This window comes from Pundamilia nyererei, unplaced genomic scaffold (genome assembly GCF_000239375.1).
Source record: "Pundamilia nyererei isolate P.nyererei 1_Seehausen unplaced genomic scaffold, PunNye1.0 scaffold00035, whole genome shotgun sequence".
NCBI classification, from domain to species: domain Eukaryota; kingdom Metazoa; phylum Chordata; class Actinopteri; order Cichliformes; family Cichlidae; genus Pundamilia; species Pundamilia nyererei.
In genome coordinates, this window is record NW_005187436.1 from 1,149,672 (window position 1) to 1,163,145 (window position 13,474).

A 13,474-nucleotide genomic window follows, 5' to 3' on the forward strand; every position below is an offset into this window, starting at 1 on the left:
GATGAAAATCCTTCCCCCAAAATATAATTCGCTGTTCTACTTATAGTGGTAGAACATCATGTTGGACACTAAAATGTCCTAGAGCTGTTCAGTAGAGTTGGGATCTGTGAAGCCCATGGCATATAATTTCCAAAATGTTCATGCTGATTAAAGCGTTAGCTACCCCCCATGCCTTAGGTATGGGGGGCATTGTTACACTGCAACTTTTCATGTCAGCAAAATATTCTTACAGCATAACAGAAACATTGCAGGGGTTAAAGTTTCAGCCTTTTCCTTTTAACTCGTTGCCCAAGTCGATCTTTTTCACTGACTGTCTCCAGTATGTTCACATCAGCTGATCTCCCTGAAGCTTCTATATAAATTATGTGCATTAGACCTCTAAAAATGCACAGCAAATTAACTCAATTTCACTGTTGTTGATTATTTTAATCTAAAGGGTAACCCTCAAGATGGAGAACAAGAAAAAGAATTTAGCGGAGAGATTCCGTCTGAAACCCAAGTTTCCCATCTTAAAGAAGCCCGCCAAGAAGCCACTGGCCAAGCAGGGTAGGAATCTGGCCAATCGACGAAGTATCTCTGTACCCGACCTAACAATGGTGCCAGGTGAAGCATCTACCGAGGATGCTTCGCTGTCTTCTGCTGCTTTTGGCATCTCTCCTGGTCTGAGTGATACTGATTCTATTGCAAGTTCAGAGTTTGCAGACAAACTAAGTGATCCAATCCCAGAAATCAAAACCAGATTTCTTCAGCCTGATCACTCAAATCCAGCTCTGAATAGATTAAGCACACCCCCGGGGACCCTGGGCATTTATGAAGAAATGGATGATTTTGGTTTAGAGAACAAAACGAACCCAGTTGTAGATGAGTTATATGCTAAAATAGACAAAAAAGGCAAAGGGGCCTTATCAAAATTCCCTTTTGAACCAGCTCCTACAGGAAAGAAAATGTCTAACAGTGGACAAGATCCCATACCAAGACCAGACCTTCCAGAGAGAAGTGAAGAAGTCTCAGAAAAGGGGTCTAGAGAAAGTCTTGCTGCTGCAGCGCTGTTTAGAGCACAATCAATGGGAGAGCAAATAAACCCTTATAGAGAAAAACAGAACTCATCAGTTGAGCCGAAAAAGACATCATCTGAAAAAGGGACTCCACCAACAAAAAGACAAAATGCTTGTATAGATAAGCTGATGTTGGACTCTATGGGCAGACCTTTGGAAAGTGGAGATGGCAACTCTCTGAACTCAGCATGTGGCACTCCCAGTGAAGAGAAAGCCAACATGCCTTGGGTGAGAGATGTGGAAGAACAAGACAGAGAACCCTCTCCTCCCCTGCCGATAAACGAGTTCATAGATGAGAATCTCCTCGATGAAACCCCGGCAGATGAGGAGGATGAGGAAGAGGTCAGTATTATTTTTATTATTATATATTTCGGCACATGTATAGTCAGTGGATCCTAGTGATTTCCGTTTACTGTGACAACTGACATCAATTCCAACTGATTGATATATATATATATAAACAGGTTATCTCATCAAAATGAACCTCAACTGTCACGAGAAGTTGCTTAAGAAAATAGTTGCGGTAAATGTAACATGAAGTAACAGCACAAAAACTGCCAGGATCACTGGACACATTTACTTGAACCTTTCCATGCTTTCATTTAGCTTTCAAAATAGTGTGGCTTTGTTTTTCCACTCGCTTTTGCAAATGAAGCCAAATGTTGTAGTTACTGTATCCTCCAGTAAGCAGTCATGAATGAAACCTTTTCTAAACCTGAGCCCAGACCTTTGGTTTTATTACATTTGATCTCTGCAGCTTTTAGGCAAATCACTCAACTGATGAAGCATCAAAAGCTGGTTGGTGTTCAAGTTAAAGTCCCTGTGTGGAGAGAAGCATCCACTTTTGTTTAGATGTCTCTTAGATTAAAATAAAAAAATGAAAACAAACCTCAAAAAAGAAAGATAAAAACCTGTGCTACCAGTTAGTCACACAATGTGCAAACAAGCCAAAAAAGAAAAAGCACAAAAGAGGTCAAGCAGAATTCACTTTCTCTTCAGATGCTACGTCTACAAAGCATCTACTGACTTTTTCACCCAAATGCAATAGGTTGTCATTAGCAAGACATTAATAGACACCTTTTTTGTAATAATGCAAACAACTGACTAAATAAATAATAGTAACGCTATTATGATTCCCTTGGAATGCTACACAAACCTAGATGGCTTGGCTGTCCTCGACTCAAATGATTGCGCAGTTTTATATTTTATAAAGTGTCACAACATTTTTAAAAATCTATTTTTTTTACACAGCTTGCCAGTGAATCAGCTGACTTCTTTGACGAAAATGCTTCAGTGAGTATCCACTGAGTTGTCTTCATTTTATTAAGCTAATCATCTGGTGTGGTAAATGCATACAAATATCAGTGATTCTCCGCAGGATGTTACAGGGGGGTGTGAGGATCGAGTACCTGCCCCATTCCAGAGGTATCTCTTGAAAATCAACCTGAAACGAGGAAAAAACCTGGTCATCAGAGACAAGCGCTCAGGTACGCCAAAAACCTACAGGTGATCCATAAAATAAGCTCTCGACCTTTAACAACCTGTAAAATTAAAAGATCTCATCTAGATCTTAGAAATTTGAATAAACTAACATCAAATCCTGTTCTTATAACAGCAATTTTTTAAAACAGTCTTGGTTGGATCCGTATCTATCAAAACGTTAGATCATAGATAGATCACATGTCCTGTATACAGTAAAACAATGCATTTCTTTATTTGTTGGCTCCTAGGGACAATCTGATAAAATTTTACAGGCACGTGAAGTCCATATTGATCTTGTCAGTCTTATTGTTACTGTGACAGGAATGTAAGGTGAGATATCCTTCAGTTCAGGTCAGTTCAGTTAAAGCTCCTATTTGCAGGTGAGACATCTCATGTGAAGTTATGCACAGACAAAGAAAAAACAAAACATTAGAAAAGTATGCAGTCAAACGAGTATGACAAGAGGCTGACGATACGATGAGACACTACTGGTATTGTGACGACTATTTGCCTGTAGATTTTTAAAGTGGAAAAGGCATCCCTTACCTCCTAAAGTCAAAGCTGTCTACCACTGTAATTACTTTAGAGATGTCTTTTGGTTTGATAGTTTGATGTTTACTTCCTAAAGTGGCAGAGCCGTGCTTTGGTTACGTTACGAGTCGCCGTGTGTAAAATCAGTTAGATATTTTGAAAGGTGGTTTCAAATCTTTGTGTGCTTAAATGACTGTTTCCCCCCATATCTGGCATTGATCTGTGAGAGGGAAAAAAGTTTTCTTTCCCCTGAGGCCTAGGTCGGCATTTACTCTGGGAAAGCTACACCCTCACGTGGTCATAGGTTGAATTACAACATATGAGAAAACTGTGAAGGCTGATCAAGAATCCAAAATGAAAGCAACATTCTGGCTTTTATGTTAAGGTTAGAACAAATGTGTTCAAATTGGCCTCGTAGAAGGTCAATATTTTAAAGCTATGTTAATCTCATCAGTTTCCTTCTAACCAATTATAAACCTTGCTGTGCCTCCCATCACCTAACAGCTATATATGGTGGTGGTACTTGAAATGCTGCTGCTTTGTGGTACAAGGCTCTCCCAGCCATACTTCTAAGCTAGTTGAGACCTCACTTCCCCTGACAAGATGGCACAGTGATGATGCAATCCCCACACGCCCCCTATCTCTCCACTGTTTGCCCAACAGTCAACACAGTGCCAAGAGCTCACCAATGGCATACATTGTCATTACATATTCTAAAAGGACCCACATAACCAGCCCCTCCCCTCTCCCATTCCTTGGTTTTTGTTCTCCCCTTTTTTTCCCCCTATTAATTTCCATCGTCACCATTCTCAGTCATGCCAGAGCTTTTCTCCTTGCTAGCTGCCACATTCTCCTCCTGTCAAGCTGCCTGGAGGTTTCCCTGTCACAGGCTGGCAGGGTGGAGCTGCTGTGGGTCCTGCCTGCCTTTGCGAGATGTTCATTTGGAGTGGGGAGCTGACAGGCCTGACAGCCCATCCCCACAGGGCCTTTGTCATGTGATTCAAGCCTCCCTGCAGGCTCTCTCAAGCACCCCTTTATTCCCCTATACAAATGAAGGCATGGGGCTGGCTTTCATTTTTTTGGCCAATCTGCATGCAATTGCAGAAACAAAGAAGTCCCTTACCCCCACCCCACTCACAGGCAGACTTTCTTAACAAGCTTGGAGGATTAACACTGGTTGCTTCTAGATTTTGGTTTCTGGTAGCCTCATGCTGGCGAGTGTTTCTACCCTGTGACAATTAAACAGCTACATTCTTCTGTTTTTGCCATGTGTGGGGTACACCTCCTCCATACATATTTCACTCTCTCACACGACGAGCATGTGGGGGGGAGGAGGGAGTGTATACGAATGTGCGTTTTCATGCACAGTGTACACTAATAGAGCGACAAGCTGCTAACATCGTTTAGTTTCCATTTAGTATTTCCACTTCCTCTATATGCTGTCATGGAACCAGCTTGATGATTGATAATTTAACACATAAGATCGCTCCCCCACTTGTGTCGCACGACACTCTCTTGCTGATTTGCCCTTTATTGTGTTTCATTTAGGTACCAGTGATCCTTATGTGAAGTTCAAAATTGAAGGAAAACAGTTCTATAAAAGCAAAGTGGTTTATAAAGACCTGAACCCTCGCTGGAACGAGTCCTTCTCCCACCCTCTCCGAGACAGAGAATATAACATAGAAGTTCGGGTAGGCGCTGCTTATTTATGATTGCATTTTGCAAGGGACACTGGTCTTGTGCCAGACCGGACAATTTCAGTCTGAATGCAAGGCCAAGAGATGTTTAATTTAATACATGCCATACCTCTAATAATGTTGCAGGTCTATGATAAAAATCGGACCTCTGATGATTTCATGGGTTCCAGCTTTATTTCCCTGAGAGAGCTTGAACTGCAAAAGTGAGTAATACTTTTACATTTTAGAGATTAGCTTATGCACAAGGGGTCTTCTCATTTTTAATCTTCATACCCTTCCTGTCTCCTCACAGAACCAATGAAATGGAGTTGCGTCTCGAAGATCCAAAAAGCAAAGAAGATGACATGGGAGTCATTATTGTTGATGTCTGCCTGATGTTCAGAGACGCCACCATCAAAAAAGGCCCGGTAGGAATATTTCAGACATTACAAGTGTTTGTGTGATGAAAATCTATATTCTTACCTGCTATTATGCACTCATTCATTGCAATTCTTCTCAATTTTATAGAGATTTGGACCCAAAAGAAATAAGGTATGGGTTTTTTAAATCTTCACATTTGCTTTTAATGCCATGATATTTTTTTAATTTCCTCATTAGCGCTTATGGTTAGGCTAATCTAACTCACTAGGGGGCAGTAGCTCACTACACAATGGTGCAACAAAGAACGAGGCATATGTTCAGGACTCAGGCTTTTGTGTGTAACCTTGTTATCAGCACAGCCTATTTCCTTTCTGCTTTATAGTTAACCTTTTTAGCAATGCATACTATATTCAGTCAGTGGAATCATTTTGTGTAAAGAAAGTATGGTACAATATTACATTCTGATCAAAATCAAAGTAATAGTATTCGCTGAATATGCTGTCATGAAAGAGCCTTTTGATGAGCATTATAGAGCAGTATTTGGTTTTGTGGTAAACAAAGTTCCGTCTCTTCTCAAGTGGTTTTCAATATATTGAAGCAGTAATTAGATTCAGAGTGAAATAGGAGGGTTGCTGTTTGGGACTCACACTGCAGCGATTGGGTTTATTTTCACACCTATGCTGTCACTACATCTGCCACTGTTCAGTCTCTTGATGGTCCAGTAGGCAGTCTCAATTTGAAATTAGATGACAAAGGAATGAATGCCATTTTCATACACATTGTAGGTTATCCACTACAGATGGTTAAATATACTCAAAGGGAGACAGAAATGTGTGGCGGGACTCTGCGCGCTGTTCTCCTGCCTAAATCACGGTGCTAATTTAACAATGTAACAATGCCATTTTTACCCCCCGCCATTTCATGTTTTTTTTTTTGACAAACGTACAATATCTTATTGCGTTTAACACCTATCCTGGAAGTGCTGAATATCCGGCTCTTGCAGCTCTACTCCCCCTCCGTCAGAACATCGTTTTCTCCCTCTGTGTTACCACGACAGAGACAGGGAATTGCAAGTGCCTGAGTAAAAGTCTGCTGTGTGACAGTGTTTCAAACAGGAGGGGGCGTATGGGAGAAGCGGAAGGGAAGGGGAGCGGGGGGGGGGGGGGGGCTTGGCTGTTGGAGGCATGTTGCCAGTGTGGGATGACTAAGATCGGCAAGGCTGATAATTCCCAGGCATAGCGGGCAATAACCCAGATGTTAGGATGTAATATCACAGCTGTGGATGGACAGTGCTGAGACACCAGCCAAATGGACCTGGGTCTGAGCTCATCATGCTTGTCCCCATGCTGTCCCACCATATGGAAGCAATCGCACAGCCCTTTTAAGACCAGGAATAGATTCTCTTTAGGGGCCACTTACAGTTAAGTGGAATTGTTTTATTGGCCGCTGAGATAGAAATGTGTCCAAGATAAACACTTGGGATGACTTGGCTGAGGCCTGTTTTATATCGCTCCTCCACTCCCTCTGTTCCTCTTCTTTTGAAGGGCCTGATATTTATAGGGCTGTGCCTGTGGTATTCCATGTTAATTCAGGTCCCCGAGATGTGCTTTGATCCCCTCCGGATTGGGTGGCAATGTGGGTTGCGACCCCGTAGCTATTGAGGAGGGGCCGGAGTGGCAGGGGAGTTGCAGTGGGGCTGTTTGAAGCGCCGTCGCCGGGGCAGCCGAAGGAGCCGGGCAATCAAAGAAGCGAGAGCAGATTACGCTCCTTCGCTTTAATTACAGTCAGCCCTACACAACCTCTGTGCTGTTTGTTTTTACAGCCCTGGCCTATCACCGCACAGCCTCACGGGAACTCTAACATGGAAACATATCAAGGTCTCTCGTTCTCTCTCACACTTGCTCTGTGACACACGGCGGGAGAAGTGGATTATTTGCTGCTCTTGAAGGCTTATTGAAAGCACAGTACCCTGGTCAGTTTGATATCTTCACCTGAGCAGAAAAACACTCGTTACTTTGCTGGCTGAATTCAAAGTGGATACATTTGCTAACATGCAGTAAAACTCTGATGCTGGCTATACATGCTGCATGTATGCATAATTTGCTGATGAGAGAGAGAGAGAGCTGTGTGGTTTGCATCATTACTCACTGCTGCCTGCTGTCTCTGGTGCAGTATGCCAAGTGTCCTGCCTCCCCACACTCAGTCTGGGAGCCAGTGATGAGTGGGACTGTCACAGCCAGGGACATCTGGCTGCTCGCTGACGTCCCTCTCTTCCTCTCGTTCCAGGAGCCGCCATGGTGTGGCTCGCCTGTCAGTAGAGATGTGCTAATGTGCACCAACAGAGATGCACTGTATAATGTAAACCTTTGTCCTACTTTTGTGCACTCTGTGAACATGATGAGATGCCAGGCTGAGGCGGGAGCAGGTAAAAGGGAAGCGATCTCACAAAGCTTGCGCGCATGTTGCGTTGAGGAAAAAAAAAGAAAAGAGAAAAAGATCTAACTATCTGTGTGCATCTTTGCCCCGCAGCAGAACCAGGCCACGCCGGCTCAGCGCTCGGCTGAAACACAGAAGAATCAGCTGAGGAACCAGATGTGGACCGGGGTGCTCTGTATCACCTTGGTGGAGGGACAGGACATGCCGCAGTGTGGCCAGGGTGACATTTACGTCCGCTTTCGCCTCGGTGATCAGAAGTACAAGAGCAAGGTTGGACTGGTCTCATTAAAAGTCGCTCTCTTTTTGCAATTCTCCTACACTCCCTTTACCCGTGCTCCTCTGTCTTTTTAATGTCTGCTCTTTAGACTTTAACTTTCTTCCTAGGCCCACTCTCTTACTTCCCCGCTTTTCTCTCCCAGCAGGCGCCTGCCACTGACTCACCTCCACCTTGGCTCACTGGGCCATGGCAGAGGCAGCTCATTAGACTGGGCAAGGCTGCCACTCACTTCTAACTGTGCTTCGAGTGCCGGGCTTCATTGCCTTCATTTGCATACCCAGCATGCCCTGTTCATCTACCTGTACTTGTTGGCCTCCCCCCTGATGATTCCATGGTGCACTTGTCTCATGTTGTCGTGTCATTTCTTTGTAAACCTCTCTGCTTTCCTCTCTGCTTGTTTGTTTGTTGAACAAAGCTGATTCTAATTGGAAGCTGTCAGTGTTTACAATCCCACAGTGGCTACTGAGGTGTACACATACAAGCACACACAAATAGATACACATACGCGCAACATACCTCTCTTTCTCCTCTCCTGCCTCTTTCTGGTAGGACTGAGTGAAGACTTAATCCAGCCGTCATGCAGGAGCTGCTCAGTCTGATAATGCATTAAACCTGACATTGCGTCAAAGTGTTTGTGCGCGCTCGTGTATGTGTGTGTGTTTCTGTGTTACTGTATGTGCTGAAGCCGCATCTTTTCTGCCCTTAGAACCTTTGCATTCAGCCAAATCCCCAGTGGAGAGAGCAGTTTGACTTCAATCAGTTTGAAGATAACCAGGAACCTCTACAGGTGGAGATGTGCTCAAAGAGAGGGAGGAAGAGTGAAGAATCATGGGGGATGTGAGTATTCCCTGGTTCGTAAAGTTACATTTGCCCACACACTCGCTCACCCGAGGAACTCACACTCCTTACAAATTGTTTCAATTGAGCGAATCTCCTTTTTTGTGCGCCAGGCTTGAGGTTGACGTGTCGACACTTACGGTTAATGAGAAGCAACTCTACTCCTATATGCTGAACCCAGGAAAAGGCAGAGTGGTGTTTCTGATCACCCTGAGATCCGTCTGGGGGGTCTCCATCTCTGACATCGAAAATGCTACCTTGTCAAAACCTGATGAGAAAGACGAAGTGGTGGAGAAATTTGTACGTTTTTCCTTTTGTACCTGTATAATGTTAAAAAGAAAAACAGGACAATAGTAGTCATGCACATAACACCAACCGGTTCAGTAATGAGTTCAAGTTTGGGATGTAGATGGGATTGCTTAAGATGAATATATGATGTAATATATGTATAGCAGTATCACACTGAATAATTATGCCTTCTTTGTTTAACATTTTTCAATTTCATCTTTCCAGAGCTTAAAAAACTCGCACAACTGCATGAGAGATATTGGCATCCTTCAGGTTGGCGTAATCAGGGCAAATGATCTCCCTGCTACAGACATTAATGGTATTCAGCTACTCCAGATCATCTTTTTTTAATTTTCAGATTCATTTCTTAGATAAGAATAGAATAGCCCTTTATTGCCATTGAACATGTGCAATGAAATTGTGGATACATCACATTGTTGCTGTTTTGCAGGAAAAAGCAACGCCCTGTGCGTTATAGAGCTGGGGAACTCTAAACTTCAAACTCACACAGTCTATAAGAATGTAAATCCAGAGTGGAAAAAATCCTTTACATTGTAAGTAATACAAGTAGGGGAAAAAAGCAAATCTGTAGCAAACTTTTGGGATATATAATTTAATATTGATCACATTTGAATTGTTCATTCGCAGCCCGATTAAGGACATCACCGATGTGGTCGAGTTGACAGTCTTTGATGAAAATGGAGACAAAGCCCCAAACTTTTTGGGGACGGTGGCCATTCCTTTACTTACTGTAAGTCTGCTGAGTTTATAACTATCTGTTTAAAAAAAGTAGCAAATCACTTTTATATGTACGTATTTATTTTGAATTTCCCAAAGGTTAAGAATGACCAGGAGATAACTCTGTTACTGAAGAAAGAAAAACTGGGAAGTGCGTCTAAAGGAAGCATCACTCTGGTGCTGGAGGTTATCTACAACAAAGTAAAGATCAAATCAACTTGGTCAAAAATTGTTAATGTTGATAATAGCCTGTATTATATGTTGTGAAAAGTCTTAACGAACGGAAGCATTCGTTTGTTTTCTTTCTTTGCCTCAGGTGGGAGCTAGTGTCAAATCCTTCCAGCCCAAGGAGGCAAAATTAACAGAGGAAACCATCAAGTTCAACAAAAAGGTGATTTCGATTGGTTTTTGCAAGATTTTGCAAAAGAAACTAAAAGCTTACAATAAAGTCTCCTCCTCACAATGTCCTAAAAAAGTGGCCACTAAAAATCTACACATAGGCCGTAGTTCAGATTGTTCTACTCAACCTAATTAGTTTTATTGGGTTTGGCTTCAACGTGGCAAATAAGGGATTGTAAAGCCGATCCAAGCTCATTGCAAAGTCATAAACATTTTGTCCAGTATCAAAATGATACTAACTGGTGTTTTCTTCCAATTATTTCCCATTAGGTTCTTGCCCAGAGTATATATCGGGTCCGCAAAATCAGCACAGCAGTTCTGTCCACGTTACAGTACATTAAAAGCTGTTTTCAGTGGGAGAGCACGCAACGGAGTCTAATAGCCTTTCTGGTAAGTCATTGCCTCATGTTAATGAACTCTCTTTAAGCCTAGGGGCGAACAAGTTTTGTCCCATTTCACTGCAGCCCAGTTTTAACTCTTTCATTTTATGTGAATTAGATGTTGAAGAGATTCTTTGGTTTAGCCATTTTCTCTCCCTGCTGGACTTTTTCCCATGAAAAACAATGGCTGCCTTCTGTTTTTATCCCATGTGCAATGTGATGGATGTGATTTATCCTTTAAATCAAACCCCACTTGGCTTTCCTTCACTTCTGATGACATTAGAGTGTATTTGAAGGTGTGGGGTTTGGGCGTTTGTACATCTGACTTCTTAGCAAAGCCTCCTAACCCAGGGGATGGTGTAAGGAGGATCACAGTCTCAGCTTCCTTGGGTAGAGTAGTGACAGTCTGCCTCTGAGATTTGAACCTTGTTTAAATGTCTCTGTTTAGCTGTTTTTAATGAGGGTATGTGATCTTAGGTCCTAAGCTTAAATAATCTTAAAGCACCCAGTGAATCCCCTGCAGTACAGCACATGTAATGTCATGATTAAGAGTGCACACTTACCATGAAAGCCCTGCCAGCGCTGTGTCAGGGTGAGGAAGCGGTCACAGACAGGGTGTGTGAAGAACTCTCCTTTCACCGCCTTTCTTCTGTCTGCTCTGTCTCAGGATGACATGCAATTCATACCTGGTGTATTCTATAAGCCCTTCTCACTGATCCTGAGGTGCAAATCCCCGCAGGCAATGGCCAGGCTCAGTGTATCACAGCCTTTAGAACAGCACGGCACATAGACAGGCAGACAGCAGACACACAGACAGGAAGGCAGAGAACAATGCAGCCAATTGTATAAGGAGAGTGGGAGGCAGGCTACTATCTGGGAAAGAAAGTTGGAGCACAGAAAGAGGAAGACAGTTCAGCGAGAGTGCGGGCGAGATAGCGAGAGACTTGGAGGCAGACGGGCAGGCATGGATACGGGCAGGAGCGCAGGAGGATAGGCAGGCTGACAGGTGACAGGTCAGCGGGATGGGGCCATCTTCTTCCACCTATAATTAGATCCTCCGCAGGCAATGGGAGTGCGAGGTGGTACACTCTAATCTTTCATTTCCACTTCTACTCCACCTGCTGTTTAAGAGTTCAGCAGATTTTAAAATTGAGGAAAGAGGCTCGCGCTCACTTTTCTCATGGTGACTGTCATTGTTACGGCAGTGTAGCCCCCCCACCCCGTCGTCAGCTGTGTATAATCTGTTCGCTGTCGGTGAAAATGATAATTCTTGCAATTCTTATCCTTTTATTTGAAACAACTGGCACGTTTTCAGACACTGATACCAGCGTGCAAAAAGCAGACAGTAACACACCAGTCAGAGTACGCCTGTGCCCGTGAAGAGGTGCGCTTCAAATAGTCTAAGTGTCGAAGGTCGACGGCGAGAGTTGCCCAAAGAGAGCGAAACTGCCATTGTTATTCATCACCCACTCATCAGCAGACTGAGAGTACAGCGAGTGAAAAGCTCTTTTTTTCCCCCTTTTCAGTGATTTATTATAGTTTCAACAGGCACAATGAAACATGCAAATCACAATACTGTAAATACTGCAACAGGAAAAAAACTCCTTCTGCTACCGCCTCACTGTCAACGAGGCCAACCGCAAGGTCCTGACTGACTGTCATTACAAGCCTGGTGCCATGCCACCATCCTCGTCTCGTGCCCCTGCCCACTCCAAGGGCGCTCACCGTACAGTCACTTCTCCTCCTCCAAGTCATCGTTTCCAATTAAGTTACTGTTTGGAGCTGTCTAAAGCAGCATGCCACCATGTGCTTTAATGAAAGCAGCTCCCACTCCTATCTTTATATCTTTAGGCAGTGGTAATAAGGTAACTGATTCAGACATTGACAGATGGCCTCTGCTTGCCTCTCAGATGTGCATAATTATACCACTAGTGTCTGCTCTTTTCCACAGTGGCAGGCAGCGCAGGGCTTCTCAGGGTATAGCAGTTGGAAACACTGCAGCGGTGGGTCTAGCTATAATATACATTACAATACATTATTTATCATGCAGGCAGACCAGTCCTACCCTTTTACACTATATACATCCTGTAATGCATTACCACAGCTGTGGTTTTTACTGGGACTGCGGGATGCTCACGTAGTGCTTTACCAGGAATACTTAGCTATTATATCACTCAGTCCCACAGGCCAATTTTCTGACCTCTACACAGCACGTAGTCTACGCTGCTACCCTGTTTATGTAGATTTTATAACTGGATTATGAAGAGGTTGTTGGTTTAGGGTGTGCAAGGTACTCAAATTTTGCAGAGATCAGTGAACTGGTTCCAAAGACTGAATAAGCAAGTTGTGTGTGTGTATATATATATATATATATATATATATATATATCTCAATTTGATTTCCCCCGTGGGTAGCAATCAGAAAGCTGCACATTGACTTATTTGGCTGGGCGACTAACGAGTGTTTTTGTGGGAGAGGAGACTCCGTAAGGAATGGAAAGACTTGCAGTGTTGTTACAGTTTGTGAACGCGGGGCGGTCGCTTGTTTTGACTGTGCAAACTCATCAGCAGAGTCCATACTTTTTGAAGTTACCTTCAGTTTTCCACCAGTGGGTTGCAGTTTTAAAATAGTCTCTCTAATTAGGTAATGCAATTTAAGAAAGGAAAAAGAAAAACAAGAAAAAGGGGAGAAAAATCTTTGTCGTGCATTTAAACAAAGTTTTGGCAAATCCTCATAAACATTTTCATCAGTAAGTGGAAATACAAACATGAAATTTGGATTTTTTTTCCTCCCTTCTTCTTGTTTATGCTACAGTAATGAGCTGAGGATCTGGGCTTTTAAAGAGTTTGACAACAGCATGTTCCTTTCTCTGAGAGAGAGGGAAATTTGACAGCTAAAATCTTCATAAAATAACTGCCTTTAGATGTGCTTTTCACTAAGACTGAGCGAGATGAATGTGCTATACATCAGCAGCGACTGCAGAGGGGTCACCCA

The 13,474-nt window shown here is 43.1% G+C and overlaps 1 protein-coding gene across 2 annotated transcripts in view; it reads left to right on the forward strand.

The window, feature by feature from the left end:
* Positions 1-729: 729 nt before the first annotated feature.
* Positions 730-13,474, forward strand: part of mctp2a (multiple C2 domains, transmembrane 2a) — a 30,990-nt gene continuing 18,245 nt past the window's right edge. The window contains exons 1-16 of one of the 2 annotated variants that reach the window (XM_005729919.1): positions 730-1,397; positions 2,307-2,348; positions 2,434-2,542; positions 4,617-4,759; positions 4,892-4,968; positions 5,058-5,172; positions 5,273-5,296; positions 7,655-7,831; positions 8,545-8,675; positions 8,789-8,975; positions 9,189-9,282; positions 9,415-9,517; positions 9,612-9,714; positions 9,801-9,902; positions 10,018-10,092; positions 10,371-10,490. In XM_005729919.1, the coding sequence (XP_005729976.1) occupies positions 819-1,397; positions 2,307-2,348; positions 2,434-2,542; positions 4,617-4,759; positions 4,892-4,968; positions 5,058-5,172; positions 5,273-5,296; positions 7,655-7,831; positions 8,545-8,675; positions 8,789-8,975; positions 9,189-9,282; positions 9,415-9,517; positions 9,612-9,714; positions 9,801-9,902; positions 10,018-10,092; positions 10,371-10,490 (2,181 nt within the window). In that variant the 5' untranslated portion in view covers positions 730-818. The remainder of the gene's footprint in view (positions 1,398-2,306; positions 2,349-2,433; positions 2,543-4,616; positions 4,760-4,891; positions 4,969-5,057; positions 5,173-5,272; positions 5,297-7,654; positions 7,832-8,544; positions 8,676-8,788; positions 8,976-9,188; positions 9,283-9,414; positions 9,518-9,611; positions 9,715-9,800; positions 9,903-10,017; positions 10,093-10,370; positions 10,491-13,474) is intronic. The other variant, XM_005729920.1, reaches the window with a different exon arrangement.